General features: G+C 44.5%; 1 protein-coding gene across 2 annotated transcripts in view; it reads left to right on the top strand.

Moving 5' to 3' along the window:
- The window catches only part of Unc79 (unc-79 homolog, NALCN channel complex subunit), a 188,028-nt gene extending 170,984 nt beyond the window's left edge, over positions 1-17,044 (top strand). For both annotated transcript variants that reach the window (XM_052185185.1, XM_052185184.1), the window contains 5 exons: positions 1,018-1,204; positions 3,077-3,274; positions 4,824-4,901; positions 14,898-14,939; positions 16,243-17,044. In XM_052185185.1, coding sequence (XP_052041145.1) covers positions 1,018-1,204; positions 3,077-3,274; positions 4,824-4,901; positions 14,898-14,939; positions 16,243-16,443 — 706 coding nt within the window. In that variant the 3' untranslated portion in view covers positions 16,444-17,044. The remainder of the gene's footprint in view (positions 1-1,017; positions 1,205-3,076; positions 3,275-4,823; positions 4,902-14,897; positions 14,940-16,242) is intronic.
- Positions 17,045-18,632: the final 1,588 nt, after the last annotated feature.

Raw genomic sequence — 18,632 nt, 5'->3', positions numbered from 1 at the left:
GTGTGGGGGGGGGGGACCAGGGAGCTGGCTCTGTGACTAAGCACCAGGCTGGACTTCCACAGGGGTTGATTCTCAGCACATGTGGCTCATAGCTGTCTGGAACTCTAGTCCCAGGGAATCTGATGCCCTCTTCTGGCTTTTAAGGACCTTGCACACACGTGGCAGCATACACAGAGGCAAAGTGACATACACATAAAATAAAGTTAAAATGGGCTTGCAAATGAGCAGAAGTGCTCTCAAATCCCTGAGCCTTAGATGGAGCTAATGGCCATGTTGAAGATTTCTAAGAGTGGAATATAGCTGACTAGAAGGAAAGAGTACAGACACAATCCTTATGCTTGTTTGCAGTTTGTGACAAGCTACCCAGAAAAGAAGCCAGCCTCTAACCCTGGCTCACTTTCACAGGCGATGAAGACTCACTTGAACCCTAACCCTCAGCTTGTTAGTAAGCTAGGCACTGGGAATCACACACCCCGTGCTTCCAGGTACCTTGGCTTGTAGAGCAGAAGCCACCACAGGGATGAAATGAACTCTGTGGGGGTTCATGGCTCTGACCTGCCTCTGTGGAGGCTGAAGGCAGGCACCCGTGGCTGAGTCCCCTGAGCTCACCAGGGTCTCCTCAGAGGAAGGATTGAGGGTGAGCAGGAGGGGAAGAGAAAATACTCGATGGGTGTTGGCTCCCTCTCCTCTGATCCTCCTCCCTTTGTGAGAATATCTGGGAAGAACTTTCTGATAAGAAAGGATTCCAGAAGAGTCCAGGGAGACAGCCAGACTGGCTGAAGGACACTGAATCTTGTCCCGCCGAAGCCGCCCCCTCCTGAAGGGCAAATCCAGGATTAGAGCAGAAAGCAAGGCAATAGAAAGGATTTTGGGTTTCTTCTCTTGTCTTGATGTTTTGTTTTATGTACCGGTCTGTGAAGCTACACCTTAATCCCTGCCTCCACTAGGTAGTCTCTGGGCATCGAAGGAAAGAGAAAACCTAAAGTCACCCCTAATGCAGCCTTTCTTTCCCGACAGACCTAAAGAATTCATCGAGTGTGTCTCCCACATCCGGTTGCTGTCCTGGCTGCTTCTAGGGTCCCTCACACATAATGCAGTCTGTCCCAACGCCTCCTCCCCCTGCCTTCCCATTCCTCTGGATGCAGGTTCCCACATTGCAGACCACCTTATTGTTATCCTAATTGGATTTCCAGAGCAATCAAAGGTAAGTGATTTCTGCAGGACTCAGACCCTGTGCAATGGAATTGCTACCGGGACCCTTATCAGCTGATTAGATTCTTCTGAGCAGTAAGGCATTTTAGCTCACTCTCCCATGTCTATTAGGAAAGTAATTGTGCCTTACTTAAAGTTGCTTAAATTCCCAAGCTGTCTTTTCTCCCTCTAAATTGTTTTCTGGCTTACTTTTATGGAGATAAATTATAGCAGTAAGGAAGAGTTGGTTTCTCAGGCATTTTTTTTTCCTCTCAAAACAACAGCAAAAAATAACAGGCTACAAATACAATAAAAATTTGGTGCTCAGTTTTAAGAACCAAGGATGAAGTTGTGGGAGATGTATGCCCATCTCATTCTTTATGTACGTTTTTTTGGACTCAAATCCTGTAGGATACATGAACACACAGCATGAAAGTAAGAAAGTTAGCGTGGTGCTCAGCAAAGCATGCTGGGATCACCTACCCAGAGGAAGTTTGCAAATTGCAGAGACAGATGGCATGCTTAAGAGACTGAAGTAAAACCCAGTCTGATATAAGTCATGAGCTCCAACTTGCAAACCAGGCAAGTCAGCTACCAGGAGTCAAGGGCTGGTCCTGGAGCTTAGGCAAGCTCTTGGAGATCCCAGTAGTTTTAAGAGAACCTGAGACACAGGCCAGTGCAAGCTCTGTGAGGAAACAGAGTATCCACCCAGATGACCCACATGATGTTTGCAAAAGGAAATGTCTCCACCCAGACTCAAGCATGATCCTTATGGAAGGTACCTGTACCTTTGTACCTCGTTCTTGCTTGGTTCAAGGGACTTGATCTGACTGGGATTGGGGAAAATTAGAAAAGACAGACACACAGAAAATCCCTGGTCAGGTGGACTGGACTATCTGATAGAGAAGCCCCAGCATCCCAGACACTTAGCACGTTCATTATATAGAATTGAACAAAGAGGTGGGGTCAGTGCACATTGCTGAACAAGGAGATGTGGTTATCACATACAGATAAACCCAGAGGCAGGCTATGGTATACAGCTGAGCAAGGAGGCCGGTTTAACTAACTGTAGGAGGAGCAGACCCTGTGACGCAGCCATCTTCAGGCTGTAAGCATCTGGGAACAGGAAGATATGGTGGACACTTTGTGCATCCACTATCATCATCTGCACATGACCAGAAGAATATTTTGTCATCCCTTTGGGCCTCAGCTCAGGGAGAAGACCTCACCATTTTCCCAAGGGACACTGCAGTGTCTGTGCCAAGAACACACATTCAGTCAAGACTTCATTCAGTCAGGGTTTCCTCTGCTCCTCACAACCTTTGTGAACTTGAGAAAAACTATTTAATTTCCCCCAGCTTCAGGTCTTCCTCTGTAAAGTACATAGTAGGATGACGTGAGACTTGTGGAAGTAGTCTGCGGAAAGTCTCCATGATCCTGTGTCAGTGACTGCCCACCACAGATAGTTCTTCTGCTGACACTGTTCTGCTGCCGTGTGAGTCTAAGCCCAGGGAAGAGGATCTTGCCTGCCTCTCTTTCACTCCTAGCTGACCCTTCGACAAGCTTGCCCTTCTCCCTGTTTTATCGATGTGCAGTCACGTAAACATGGCTAAATAGAACATCCATTTTCCTAATCCAGCTCAGGAATGAAAATGTCAAGTTTCAGGAAAGGACAAGGATGTTGGTAGATTTAGTCTGCAAAATAAAGAAAAAGAGGGTTTTTTTTTCCCCTTCACGTACACCCCCACTGACAGTGAAGAGCCGATTCAAAGCGTAGAACCAGGAGTCCGCGGCTGGGATAAGACCCTTGTGAGTCTTCCGTGCTCCCTGGCAAGGCCATCTGCCGTGAGCATGGAGCAACGCCTGTGCTCCTCTTCCTTTCCAGACCTGTGTGCTCCACATGTGCTCCCTCTTCCATGCGTTCATCTTTGCCCAGCTCTGGACGGTATACTGCGAACAAAGCGCCGTGGCGACAAACGTCCAGAATCAGAATGAATTCAGCTTCACAGCAATACTAACAGCACTAGAATTCTGGAGCAGGGTGACCCCGAGCATCCTTCAGCTGATGGCTCACAATAAAGTGGTGAGTTCCTGGGGATCCCTGTGAGACACCCCCAAGCCACTCCAGGTCATAACCCACAAATAAGGATATAGTGGAATGTGTGTGCGGAGTGGCTTTATTTAGCCTTGCTACCATATCAAAGTATCATGTCGCAGGTCTTAAACCTTTTAAAAACCAAAGCAAAACAAATGCAAAGCTAAATGAACTCTGTATGAAATTTCTACCTTTAGGATGGTGTAAGGTCAAAGGATTAGGAGAAAAAGCCATGCTGGCTCTGAATTCCAAAGCATCATGGGCAAATCTCCACCATTAGGTCCCCTTCTGTTCTAGTCTGAGAGCAGGCTAACCACAGGAGGTCTCAAAGCCAAGAGAGGGGCTGTCTCAGGGGGGCACTCAGCCTACACCTATTTCTTTACGCAAATTTGGATAGTCCTCCCGGATTTAAGAGCATGAGAGGTATTCGTGAGAGACTCCGGGAGTTCAGTTGTTTGGAGGATTCTCAGCTGAAGGGGCGGCAGCCAGTGTCTTGGTCCTAAGGGTCCCATGGGTGGTGTTCTAACCTGTAGACAGTTAACAAGCTGGAAGCATGGTCTAGTGATTCCACTGTACCTAGGACCCCTCACTGCCTTGCCGCAGAGGTATTTGGGCATGATGTCTTAATTGAGGAATATTTTCTGCTAACATTTTGTAAGGAAGGTGGATTCCATAGTCCCTTTATTGAAGCACGTTCCTTTCCTTGGAGGAGACGGTACAGTATTACATATGGAAGGATGGTGTTTGGTTTGGTCAAGGAAAGCTATGTTCCTGATAGGGTTCACAAACAATTCCTGGTATTAAAGAAATAATTGCATTTATTGGGTCACAGTTCTATGACCAAAAAAAAAAAAAGAATTCAGGGATCAAATATGTTATTTCAAAGATGCCAAAACTGGATCTTTACACATTATGCTGGAGATTAGCAATTTCATTCAATGTCAGAGTTTTGGTGCCATCACTTTCCTCCAAATCCCTCTTGGCACTCAAATGTTGCAAATGAGCATGTCCCCAGAGCATTTCTTACATATTTTCTTACATACAAAATTTCTTACATACAAATTTTAATTATTTTTTTTCCTGAAAAAAAACGTATTCAATCCAGTAAGTTAGGCAGTCGAGTAAAACCTCCCTGGAGTATTAAAAACCCATCCCTAAGGATTTGCAGTGAGGGACACAATCTCATTTGAACTAGCATGAGCATGGCTACCTGGACCATGGGGAAGAAGATAGGAGAGGCAAATCTATAAGCTACTTCCCAAGAGGCTTCCCCGTGTGTCTTCCAACAGGAGCTAGAAAGCCCCGAAAATCAGTCATTCCTGAGTGCCAACAGCAGCCTGACCAGCGTGATGAGCTCACCCAAGTGAGGGAGGCAAGCAGCCTGACCAGAGTGAATGGAAATCACTCTCTGTGGTCTTCAGTCCTTAGGCAAAGAGAGCTTCCGGGTGCAGGGTACCAGACCTCTGTGGCTGCTGACGAGTTTACAATGTTTCTAGTTCACTGGGAATGGAATTGACTTTGATGTTTGTTGTTTCAGATGGTAGAAATGGTGTGTCTCCATGTGATTAGTTTAATGGAGGCATTGCAAGAATGCAATTCAACCATTTTTGTCAAGGTAGGAGAAGCTTATGAGTTTTACAAATCATTTCATACTGCTAAAAGTAAATATGGATTTGTTTTGAATGCATGATACAAAGAAGGGAAAAGAATGGATTTGTTTTAAACACATAGAGCTGGGGCTAGAGGATATATATATATATATATATATATATATATATATATATATACATACATATGTGTGTGTATGTATATATATATGTGTGTGTGTGTGTGTATATGTATATATATATATGGCTAATATGCTGTGTCTGCTCTGGCTGTACCACTGTGATGCATTCTTCCATATCAGACCATGACTTTGCATAACACAGGAGTTAAAAATACAGCAAAGAAACATTGTTTAAAAAACATCACAAATCAGTTAGTGGTGCCCCACTTGGCAAAAGCGATCCAGAGAACCAGAGAAATCGCTGTGCATTGTCTGAGGCACCTGCTGCTTCTGTCTGACATAGTTCAGTCTCCCGTGTTATTGTTTTAAACCAGTACGTAGTATAAGAAGATAATCCAAGCATCCATCACCCTTCCAGAGACAGCAGAGCATGTGATTGAAGAGTGAGGGGGACCTGTAAGCACATGGGTAACTTTGCCACAAGGAATAAAACCCGAGAGACAGATCTGCACCCCGTTAACCCCGCTCTTTACCTTCTAGCTCCCCGTTTCCCTGGATACCCTGTCATCCCTCCTCCTTATCCCACGGATGCTGGCTCCACCCTGCCCGGCCACATCTTTTCTTTGCCTTCTACTCTGTATCCTCCTGTCTCGACCTCTGCCACCACTGCCACTCAGCACAGGGCACCAGCCTGGAGGCTGACGCTGTTTCTCTCCTTGCTTTGCTCCACTCTTGGTTAAAGACTCTTTCCCCCCATTATTCCAAAAATATTTATAAATCACAGTAAATGACAAAACTTTTAACATATATGTGTACATTTAAACTGAAATGTACATATGCATTTAAACTGAACTATTTCATTATGTTCATATTGTATGCATCTTAATATAATTTAAAACAATTAAATTCTTCTTTGGTGTAGTTGATCTTTTGTCTAATGTGAGAAAAACAAAGGCAGTCTTGAGTACGATAAGAATAGTGCATCCTCTCAGTTTTCTTGTTGGTTATTGATACGACATGAGTGTTACTATAAAATCCACATACTCAGAGTTGCATAGAACAACACATCACTGTATATGACTATTAAACTGAACAGCTTTAAAATGTTGTTACATACATCCAATGTACCCTATCCCCTCCTTGCTTATCTTTTGGGGGTTTTTCTTTAATACTGTCACTTAACCCTGAGGACTGCTTTTTGGATCATCTGTGCACATTGATCACAAATTTCTACATAATATTTAATTTACAATTTAAAGACAAGCAATAGTCAACATATAAAAAAAACTAGACAGCATCTGTACCTACTGCCTCGCTTAAGCGTCATACGTTATTTTTATGGACAGTCTTCAAGTGTGAGTGTTGCAGACGGAGATATGCATAGTACTATCATCAGGCACACGCAACAAAATTTCTCAGTTTAAGAGAATGAATTTATGTGTAATTAATACTCATTAGCAAAGGAAAACAATTTCTAGTGGAGTTTCGCTGGGTGTGTTAACCACACTTCAGGTTAAGTTCCATGCCCAGGAGTAACTGACAATGCAAAATTAACTAAATGGTCTTGTTGTAGGGTTTTTGTTTTTTTTTTCTTTCACTTGCTTAGAGCATTTTTTTGTTTCATTGGTCTTTTACTTGTATATTTGGGTTTTCAGTTGTGTGGGGGTTTTCGTAGGGAAAATTTGTGTGATTCTTGGTTTTTTATTGGCATTTTAAAAGCAGTAAGAGATATGTAGAGTGGAGCAGGTGGTGTCAAACTCATGGCTAATCTGCAACGTCCACTCTCTAAGGGCTGGGAATATGAGTTACCACCATCACAGATGCTCTGAACCCTCTGCTTTCTTTGCCTTTTCAAAAGATTTTAATTGAAAAATTTTATACACTTTATTCTCTTCATACTTTTTCCGGTTAAGGATTCTTGTCACCTCGCTGTCTCAGGCTGTGCCGGAGAACAGCAGCCCTTTTGCAGGGACTGCTTGACTGCCACCAGAAGAGCTACATCTTAGCATTTTTTAATATGGGGGGAAAAGTCAACATTGTGGGAGAAACTGTCAGCTGGATGATGCTGTCTGATTTTAATTTTTGACAGTTTCTTTACAGTTTACATGGCTTTGCATGTGCTAAGCTGAACATATCTAAGCTGTATGCTTTGATGAGCCTTGACATCTTTTACTGTTTTTTTTACAGTTATTTATTTTCATAAGCACACGTGTATATGTATAGGTGTGTGCTGCCGTGGAGTGCATGTGTGATCACATGTGCATGTGTGTGTGGGATCCAGCAATGGAGTGTGTGTGGAGGTCAGAGGATGAATTCAGAAGCCTATTGGCCCCTGGTCTCTGGGTCCCTCAGGTTTAACTGAGGTCATTGGGCTTAGTGGTCAATATGTTGGCTCACTGAGATGTGTCACCAGCCTGACATCAATTACTTCTGTGACCCCATCACCACAATCAAGAGAATGAGCACAGCTGCCATCTCCAAAGCACTGTCACAGCCTTCACCATGCCTCTGTCCAGCTATTGCTGCCCTTGGGCAGCTATTGATCTGATTGCTGCCATCTGCTATGAATGGAGTCATACCTTGCATGTTTCTGCCTTCCTTATCTTAGGACCATCCGACTGAGATTAATCTATGTTGCTGCATACATTAGTTGGCTGTTATTTTTATCTTTGTTAGTAGTCCATTGTATGGATATACTAGACATCATTTATCTATTGTTGTTAGTTGGACATCAGAGGTGTCCAGTGTGGGTCTCTTATACAAGCTGCTGAGAGGTCACACATATAATGAAAACACTGTTCATTTTCTTTCTTTTTTCTTTGTCTTTTTGTTTGTTCGTTTGTTTTTGTTTTTCGAGACAGGGTTTCTCTGTATACCTCCAGCTGTCCTGGAACTCACTCTGTAGACCAGGCTGGCCTCGAACTCAGAAATCCACCTGCCTCTGCCTCCCAAGTGCTGGGATTAAAGGCATGCACCACCACTGCCCGGCCACTGTTCATTTTCTATCAAATGCTTTTACATGCATGTTGGTGCATGCATGCGTTTGTGTGCTGGATAGATACCCAAAAGTGACTGCTGGGTTGTCGGTGTGTTTATCGTGACTGTCTCCCAGGTGCCAACGTTCTGTTGCATTCACTATAGCAATGAAGAGCGTTCCAGTTCCTCTGTGGCATTTGATGTGCTGACATTTTCATTAGTGTGGATTGTTATTGTGACATTTCATACATGCATATATTGTGTGATGTAATCGGTTCTAACAGTTATTCTGAGAGTTGGGTACTAGCATCTTGCTGTGGTTTAAACTGTATTTCTCTAATGCCAGTTGTTACTATTTTTTTTTCATTTCCGTGTCTGTTATGTGAGTCTGTTTGGTGTCTATTTGACCACATTTGGCTGGGTTGAAGTTTTATTCTTACTGAACTGAGAGATACAAAACCTGTGCGAGAATGTCCTTTCCTACAGGTTGTCCTTTCATTGCCTAGACAGTGCTGAGGATTTTTGTTTTGGCAAAGTATCATTCATCACATTTCTCTCTTCCTTTCCCATCTTCTCTAGCTCTCTGTTTAGACAGTGTAGCATATAGCCAAAGCCGGCCCTGGAGCTACTGTGTCCCCAGAACTGGTTTTGAACTCCTGATCCTCCTAATGCTGAGATTACAAACATGCACCACTGTGTCCAATTCTCAATTTTAAAAAATCACTTTGATGTTGTAATTCTAGAAAATCTTTGCTGAATCTAAAGCCATGTAAAATTCCAGCCTCCCTTCCTTGTCTGGCTTCTGCGCAGTACCCCCTGCCGCATCTTCCATCTTCTTTTGTGGAAGTGCCTCCTATTAGCTCTGGCTAGCCTTGAACTCACGGCCCTCCCACTCAGCATCCCCAGGCTGGTTTTATGCGTGCTCGGTCCTATATCAACATCTTTGTTTTACCCCAGTTTTTAATCTGTGTTCTCTTCCATTCTCATGCCTGTGATGCATCCTGAGATAATTTTTGTATGCTGTGAAGTGTGAGATACTTTCCATGTCTATCGGGTGTAATTATTCCAGTGGTGGTGTTAAAAACACTGTTCATTTTCTGTCAAATGCTTTTACATTTTTGTCAAAAAATGTGTATATGTCTGGATTCTTCCTTCTGGTCCATGGCTGCTCTTACCCCTACACCAGAATGTGATGGTCACCCTGTCACAGAAGCCATGGTCTTTCATTCATCCTTTTCAAAGTGTTCTAACGTTTATAGCAACTTTGCCTTCAGAGGAAAGTTTTAAAAGTTTTAAAATCAGCTTCTCAGTTTCTACAAGACTGCTCAGATTGTTACTGGGATTTCTTTGAGGCCTAAGGTTGGAAGAAACTGCAGTCTTTACAATATTGTCTCCTGACCCACAAGCACACTCTCTGTCTTTACAACTCGATGTGTTCAACTTCTCTCAGAAATACTGCAGAGCTCACAAGTATTTCTAAAAGGATCGTATCATATTTCTTTCACTTTTATCCACAAACATGTCACTTGGTCTACTAAGTCAGGGAAGGGAGTTTCGGGAGAGCAGTGTAACTTATGGACTTGCTATCTCTCTTTCCAGTTCTATCAGTTTCAATTTTATGTATAATTATTAAGAAGCTCTACTATCAGGCCTACAATGTTTAGTATTTTTGTGTTTCCTTAATGACTTGAAATTATGAACTATCACCTTTTATACTTGGTAAATCTTTCCCCTGAAAGTGGTCTTGTCTAATGTTGATAAAAAGCAAGGTAGCTCTTTCTTGCCTAGTGTTAGGATGGTAAATCTACTTCCATCTTTTTTTTTTTGAATCTTTTTTTTTATTCTATATATTTTTTATTTACATTTCAAATGATTTCCCCACTCCCAAAGAGTCCCGTAAGTCCCCTTCTCTCCCCCTGTCCTCCCACCCACCCCTTCCCACTTCCCCGTTCTGGTTTTGCTGAATACTGCTTCATTGAGTCTTTCCAGAACAAGGGGTACTTCCATCTTTTTAATCTATGTCTATAAAGTGTATTTCTTGCAGATGATGGATAGTCAATTGTCTTTTTAAAAGTATCCAGTCGGACAGCATCTTCCTTTTGGTTAAAATCTTTAGGCCATTTTTATTTAGTGTATTCTGTCAAATTGTGGGTTTAACTCAATCAGTTTTTCACTTGTTTTCTGTTTCTCACCTGTTCTTTGCCCTTTATTCTGCCCCTCCTCCGGGATTAATTGAGAATTTTGTGATTATGTTCCGATTATACTTTTCTTTGTTTCATTTCTTAAGATGGGAACTGGGCTCATTCATTTAGAAGTTTCTTTTCAAGCACCAATATTTAGACTTAGTTTCCTTTTGGGTGCTGCTTTAAGTACTTTCCCTCAATTGGGGGGTATATATTCACTTGTACTGAGTTAAAAACACTTCCTAATTCCTGTTTTTGCTTCTTGTTGGACTTGTAGATTTTTTAAAGAAGTATTTTCAATTATGTTAACAGTCTTCCATTTATTATTTTTAGTGGTTGATTTTGAGTTTATAGTATATAATTTTTAACTTGTCATGATCTTCAAGTAATACTGTATAGTATTACTTGTATCTATTCCCACTCCCTGTATCTATACATGTTATAACCAAACAACCCATTACAAGGATGATGATGATGGTGATGGTGATGATGATGTACCAGAGTTTGAACCTAGAACTATGTATGTGCTAGGAAGTGTTCTACCATGAAACCACCCTCATATCTTTTTATTTTTTTACCTTTTGATACAGCATCCCCTAAATAGCTGAGATGAAAGGCCTATACCACCATGCCTAGGCATTATCTTATTTTGGTCTTAAATAATTAATAATCACTTAAAGGGATTTGAAATAGGCTTTGAATTTATTATACCCTCAATTGTTTTCATTTACCACTTTCTTTTTTAAGGTCTGTTTTTGTTTTTATTATTCACGGGGATGTGTTACATGTGTCTGCCACATGTATACACTTGCTGGCACCAGAATAGGGTGTCAGTCCCCTGGAACTTGAGTTACAGATGGCGGTGAGCCACCTGACATGGGTGCTGAGAACCAAACCTTTTACAAGGTAGACTTGCTCTAACCACTGGGCCATCTCCAGCCCCTGTGTCATCATCTCTCAGCTCCTGTGCGGGCCATTTTCTATTTCTTCATGCTTACACCTTCTGTTATCCTTCCTTCTTTTCTTTTTAAAAAAAAACATTTCTTATACCAGCCTACTGGCAATGCATTACTTTAATGTCTCAAAATACATTTAGCAATTTATATTTGTTTATTCAGCTTTTATATTTAAATAAGTCAAGGTATAACTAGGTAGACCCAGCTGGCTTTGGATCTCAGCAATCCTCCTGCCTCTGCTCCTGGGATTACAGGTTTATAGACTACACCTGGCTTGCAGTGCTTTAACAGTCCAATGTGCTGGGCACCAGGCTCTGGATACACAGTGTCACCCAGCGTCTGAGAGGTTTTGTGGCCCACTGTCTGCTTCCATTATTCCCAACAGGAGTCCGCGTGCTTCCCACTTTTCCTCATCTGTTGTGATGCACCCTGCTTTGAAGGCTTTCCCCTTTCCCCTGTTGTAAAGTGTTTGGAAGATGGTGCATCCTGGTAGTGTTCCCTTTACCGTCCTGTGTTTGAGTTTGAGACTTGGAGTTTATAGGTTGATTTTTGTTTGCTTGCTTGTTTGTTTTGGGGAGGTGTCACCAGTTTCCTTAACTGTTTATCTTCAGCTCCTGGCTGACTGCCTCAGTCTTCCTTTCTCTTGCTCTTCCTAGAAATAAGCTTAGTGGCTTTGGTGAGATGCTCAGCAGGCAAAGACTTGCAGCCCAGCCTGATGACCTGGGCTTGGTGCCTGAGCCCCGTACAGTGGGAGAGAGAACTGATTCCTGCAAGTTGTTCTTTGATATACACATCCATTCTCTCTGTCTCTGTCTCTGTCTCCCTATCTCTTTGTCTCTCTCTGTCTCTGTCTCTCTGTCTCTCTCTCTCTTTCTCTCTTACATACACTATTCCTCAATGAACCACTTTTTAACTAAAAATAGGTGTAATGATTCTTTTAATTCTATTGTCTGCGTCCTTTTGATTTGTTTTCTATCAACTGGCTTTTCTTCTCATTTGTGGGTCATTTTTCTTTTTCTTCACACACCTTATTGGGTTTTTATTTTTTATGTTTTTGATTCTTGACATAATGGATCTGCTAGCTGTTTTTATGCTCATTTTAACATTCTTGATCTCATTTAGTGAGATAATTAAATCACTCACAAACCTTTGAACCTTTCCCAGGCTGGCTCTCCAGCCTTGTCAGTGGAGATAGAAGCGGAACTTCCACACTCATACTGATTCCGCAGCACCTCTGTGATGGAGCCCCTTCCTGGCAGACTTATTCAGTCCTCCCCTCTCACCCACCCAGTGAGCACAAGCTCTTCTCATCCTAAGTCGCCAGCGTGGCTGCTTCCCTCCAGTCACTTTACATCATCTTTTCCTCAGTGTTGGGTACCTTTCCGACTGATGCACACCGGTCGGTATTCAGCTGAAGTATAGGGAGACCCCTAGAAGACCTGTGGCACTGTTCCCATGGTACTGTCTCCGTGGCACTCTGTCTCTGTGGCACTCTGTCCCTGTGGCACTCTGTCTCCGTGGCACTCTGTCTCCGTGGCACTCTGTCTCCATGGCACTCTGTCTCCGTGGCACTCTGTCTCTGTGGCACTCTGTCCCCGTGGCACTCTGTCTCCGTGGCACTCTGTCTCCGTGGCACTCTGTCTCCGTGGCACTCTGTCCCCGTGGCACTGTCCCCGTGGCACTCTGTCCCTGTGGCACTCTGTCTCCGTGGCACTCTGTCTCCGTGGCACTCTGTCCCCGTGGCACTCTGCCCCCGTGGCACCCTGTCCCCATGGCACTCTGACCGTGGTGCAGTTGCTTTCCCCCACTCTCTCCACATCGCTCTCCTCTTTCCCATTTGCCCTGCAAACTCCAGCCACGTGGAATAGCAAGTTCATCTTCAGATTATGGCAGGTTGCTTGTGCATGCAGAATGTCTCCTCAGATCACTGCAGGCCACCTCTACAGGAAAGCCCTCTCTCTTACTCTCTCTCTTCATGCTCAGAAACCATTCCTGCCTTTCCTGGACCACCAAGCAACCTCCACTCTAGACCCTGACTCCAATGTCCATGTCGTTCTTCACCTTTCTTTAACTGGCTGTATCATGCCTCTGTGGTGAAAGGGTTCTGCTTGTCTTTGGGAGGTGTTGTGAATTTGGAATTAAGCCCAGACCCCCTAATGGGCCATCCAAAGTCATCTGTGGCTCATGGTGGGTGGCTTGGTCTTTGGTTTCTAAGCCCTCTTACCATGACCCGCTAAGACTCTTTCTTCTCAGCATGCATGAGTCCCTCCTATCCCTTGTGGCTCTGCACACTCCCACAGCTGTATCCAGGCTTTCTCCCTTCCCGAAGGACCTTGTATTCTTTCTCTGGGGTCACCATAGTGAGGACCTCAGTCTGGGTGGCTTAGATATCAGAAACGTATGCTTCCACAGTCTGGGGGCTAGGGGTGGGGTACCAGCAGGGCTGGCTCCTTGTGCAGACAGACAGTGAGAGGGCCTCTCCCTGCCTCTCTCCTAGCCTTTGGCAGATCTTTGGCATCTCTTGGCTTCCATCTCTTCTCAGGGTTCTCCACAGCGTGTTTGTGTCCAGGCTCTCCTCTTCATGAGGGTGCCAGCTGTATTGGGTTGAGGCCCTGCTGTTCCAGTATGACCCCATCTTAACTGACTGCATCTTCAACAGCCCTGTTTCCAAATAAGGCCACATTCTGAGCACTGCAGGCTAGGACTATAATACAGAAGTTTTGGAAATTCAGTTTAATCCGCAAGAGCCCTACTGTTGTGTTGGAGAGATGTTTCAAAGAAACACAGAGTGAGGTGTCACAATGCCTGCTCATTTAAGAAGGTGCCAAGAAGTGCCAGAATAAACCAACATTTCCAGACTTACCGGATTGGCATCTCTATTTACTTGTCTATTTACAAGTCACCAATGAGATTTCTGGGGCACATCGCTAACTTCCTTCCGTATTTACAAAGCGATGAATGTTTAGGAACATTTTAATGGGTAAAAGTGTAAGCCAGAGGTCAAAGCAGAGAGCAGAGAGTGTTGCTGGAGATGGTTGTCATGGGGTCGTGTGACCCCAAGGAAGGAGTGACAAAGCAGAGACAAACCCGGTCTTGTCGGTACCCACCCTTTCAATATTCCCAGTTTCATCTTGCCTTCTAGCCTCTCTCCATAGCTTTCCTAAAAATATGCCCACCCTCATCCTGGACCCTTCTGCCCTCCCTTGTCCACACACTCCCATGTTGCTGTGGGAGTGTCTTGCCTTTGCTCTGGGTCCTAGTCAGGCACCTCCAGGGCTCTTTGTTTCTTGTCATGGATACATTGTATCTCAGCGGTGTTCCTCACAGTGCTGCGTGATACTCTTACCAGCTACAGGCAAATCCAGTTGCTACTCCTCTAGGAGCCTTGTAAAGATCCCGGGAGAAAATCCCATTTCAAGAAAGTAGAGATTTAATTAAACACATACACATTTAATTTCTCATGTTGGTCAATTCAAAAGACCATAGTTATCTACTCTAACGTGTGTGTTTTAAGCAGCTATGGGGATGCTTATTAACCTCCAAATGCTGCCATCTCATTGGGGTTTAGCCTGGGAAAGACATTGCTACTAACAGTAGCTCTGTAGCAGGTCTGCATCTTATCGCTGCTAACAGTGGCTCTGTAGCAGGCCCCAGTCTCTTGTGATGCTGCGCACATTCATTGCAGCCTGTGTTCCCTTGCAGTAATGGAAGCTTATGTGGGAGAATGGAAGACACCAGTAACTAGCTTTCTGTCTCTCTCCACACAGCTGATCCCTATGTGGTTACCAATGATTCAGTCAAATACCAAGGTAAGTCATCCCCGGGGCTGTCTGGAAGCTCTGTTCCCTCCAGAGAACCTCAGAGCATCTGTGAGGGAACATTACTGCCCCCTTGACTATAAAGAAGGAACCATTTTGGCCTACTCCTGGTCTCTTGGGCTAATAATGCAGGAGACTTTTGGCAGATAAGGGGCTTACAGAGGTCATCAGCAGGGGCGCTGGTCCTGCTCACTGCACATGAAGAAAGAAGCACTGGCCCCTAACTCGAGGACAAACCCTTCTTAAGAAGGATAACCATAGAGTCTAATCCAGGCTAACCTGGTGCTATCATATGACAATCTGGGATGGAAGGAATTCCAGGAAGAAAGGATAACACTGAATAAATGACAATTGAGCTAGAAAGACCTGAATCTCTTCATTCTGTGTATGAGGAAAGTTGGGACCATAAGGAACAGTGACTTGGATTGGGTCCCCGATCCTAGAAGGGAAGCCCTCCGAGTGAATGTGTTTCTCGTCCTGGGTCTTACTGGTGGTGACATTTGGGCACATGCCTCCTAGTGACAAATATAGTGGGGTTTGGCAATAAATGGCAGAGCCAAACACTGCTCCCTTACACCTGGTACCTGCCTGTGGCATCTGGAACGTTGGGGAGAGGAAGAGGGCAAAACCACTCTTGCTGGATTTCTTCCCTACGTTGGGAAGCCATGCTAGTGGAAGGAGAGGGTGTGGACTCAAGACTCCTGGATGTCAAAAGCCAGAAGGGAAACTGTCAACAGCATGGACAGGAGGGCTTGGTGGGGAGCTGGGAGAAGGATAAACTTGACATAGCTGCTCCTTGTCGAGTGCCATGGAGACCGAGAGACCATTATAATACTAAAATATACTGACCATCTGCTGTGAGCCAGGTTCCCTTGTAGAAAGTCTGTTAACTCACTTGTCTTACAGAGCCTCTGAAATAAGTGCCATATCCCCAATCTTCCTGGGACAAAACCCTCAGACAGACTTGTTCCCGCAGCTTCCCCACTGCAGAGCCCGAGCACCTGACTGCTGCATCAGCACAGGCCCCTGTGAGCACAGGCTCAGAGCCGCAGGCCAGGTGCTTGGCATTAGCTCCGGTCCCATTGCAGTGAGAGCTCATCAGTAAGGATGGAGCGAAGCAGGCTCACCACCCCCCACCCCCCACCCCCACCCCCACCCCCAGCATTGCCAAATTCGAAGGCAAGCTCTCTTCAGGCCAGCTCTGATTGCTACCTGTAGACCGACTGTCACCCCTATCCCCACCTGACCTGTGCACCTAGCAGAAAGCTCTGACCTGTCTACTGTTTCTTAACAGCACTTATCCGCCGGCCTCCAGCTTCGCCTCCAGGCCATTCAGAATAACGTGAACCACCACAGCCTAAGGACGCTGCCCGGCTCGGGCCAGAGCAGTGCTGGCCTAGCAGCCCTCCGGAAATGGCTGCAGTGCACCCAGTTCAAAATGGCCCAGGTGGAGATCCAGTCCTCGGAAGCAGCTTCTCAATTTTATCCTCTATGAGTGGACTCCTCGGCTCCAGTGTCAACGCGCTGGCTTAGCAATAATGGGTACAAAAACAAACAATTTGATCCAAGCAGGTTGGGGAACCTTGGTACTGTACTCTCTTTCTAGTTTAGTATAAAGACGTGCAAAGGCCGGAGAGGGCCACAAACGAAGCTTTCTTGCTACACATATTTCTGATGACTCCTTGGGCTATCTGATTAAGTGTTTCCTTACATTATTTTTTAAGAAAAAAAAAAACAAAACCAAAATCATTTTTCTTTATCTAACTTCTATTTTTTTTAAGAAAAAAAAATAGACTGGTGGGTACTCACAGAAAAGTTGTATAAAGTCCCCCTGTTGCTATTTTTGATGATAGAGAATAAATAGGGTTTTTGAAACCTTTGTAGTGTTTTTTCTTAAAAATCCACTCTTGGAAAATGCAATAAATCTAAAACAAAAGCAAACTAAAGTCACCAGAATCCAGTGACACTTGACCGAAGCTTTTTGTCATTATCCCTAGAAAAAGAGGCAGCTTGCAAGGAACATTACAAAGTGCACTTAGAAATTAGGTGGCTAAACTGTGCAAATTGTTTTTGTTTGTTTGTTCGTTTTTTAATACACTTTCCCAAAACCGTCTGTTAAGTCGTATTATTTTTAAAACTAGTTTTTCAACTCAGTAGTACTGGGCTGGGCTTTCTCGAAAGTTTTATAGTTATCTTTGTAGTTTTGTGAGTCATGATTTTATTCTTTTGTTAGCACTTGTCTAGGACTCCATTCAAAACCGTAGCTTGCACAGTGGACCAGAGGAAGGCCCTGTACAGGTTCCGAGCGCCGCCCCTGGAGTTGCATTCCATATGATGAAATTTTAACTATGTTAAGAGGACCAAGGTTTATTCATACTCACATCTTAGTATTCCCAAAGCAACGTCTCCTCCCCCAATCCCCACCTCCCGCTGTAACGCACTGACCAGAGAAGACATAGTCTACATTTCATCTCAACGCTGACACACTATTAAATGCAGTTTTGCTCTCTTTGTGGGCCTGGGGTTTTCAGAAGTCAGTTTCCAGAGCTAGCGCTTAACTTCCCAGCATCCATCTCTTCAGGCCTTTTATGGATTCTCGCCTCCTCTAAGACGGAGATCATCAGAGACAAGGGCCTCTTTTCTTATCTAGTCCACTCCCTCTCGAGGACTTTGAAAGCACAAGATAATTCCCTTTTTAAAGAGTTAGTTAGCAAGAGCCTCCTCCTCTGTTCTTCGGGGAAGGCTGATGTGCTTCTCAGAGTCCTAGGCTGTGTGAGTGCTCCAGGGAGGATCGCAGAGCTTGGTGCTTCTGAGAACATGCAGGGAACCTACTGGGCCTGTCCTAAGAGCACCAAAGTGATGCTTTGTATCTTACTGACATAGTCTTCAGAAAGGCCTTCTTGCATAGTCAGGACTCTCCTCTGCCCCCAGCTGTGCTTGGCTGTGTTTCTGTGAGTATTGCAGATGGTGACAGCTTTGGGGGGCATTGTGCCTTCCCAATCCCCAGAGTGTGGCAGATAGTAGAGTTTGATAATGTTAGCTGAATGGGATGCGTGTAATTCTTTGTGGTGTTACGCAGTGGGCTCAGCTAGGGGTGAACTGTCACATTCTGTTCTGGTTCAAGGATCCCTGAGGGGTTTTCCAACCAGAGGAGCAAGTTCTAACCGATCTCCTGGGGAGTGGCTTTGTTGACTACCCCATCCAGACTCAACTGTAGGCCCCAGGCTACCTAAATGTTAGTGGCCCCATCCCAACCTTAGACAATGTCGGCTCCTTTTCCAGCCTACCTTTGCCTCAGCTCCTTGAGCAAGCATCTGCCTCCACTGCCTTTGTGTTTGTATTCTCAGTGAGGGCCGGAGTTGAGCCCTTAACCCAGTGTCTGAACTCTGTGGTCTTTAATCCCAGTTGCCACTTACTGTGTGCTCCCACCTAGACATGCCTCCTCCTTGCCCTTGAGGACATGATCCTTTTATTGCCAGTTGGGCACAAGTTCTGTCCCTGTGGTCAGCATAGTACTATTATTTGTTGGTTGATAGAGATCCGTAAATTACCCAGCACTACATCCACAGATGCCAATATCATCCCTGGTTACCGATGTCAGCAAGAACTCAGATATTAGGAGACAGGAAGAGAGAGAGCACATTTTAACAGGATTGCCCATGGAGGAAAAGCTGTTCATGTAGG

Source organism: Apodemus sylvaticus, chromosome 6 (genome assembly GCF_947179515.1).
Source record: "Apodemus sylvaticus chromosome 6, mApoSyl1.1, whole genome shotgun sequence".
Taxonomy (NCBI): domain Eukaryota; kingdom Metazoa; phylum Chordata; class Mammalia; order Rodentia; family Muridae; genus Apodemus; species Apodemus sylvaticus.
Note: the sequence above shows the minus strand (reverse complement) of the source record. Positions and strands in the feature narration are given on the sequence as shown.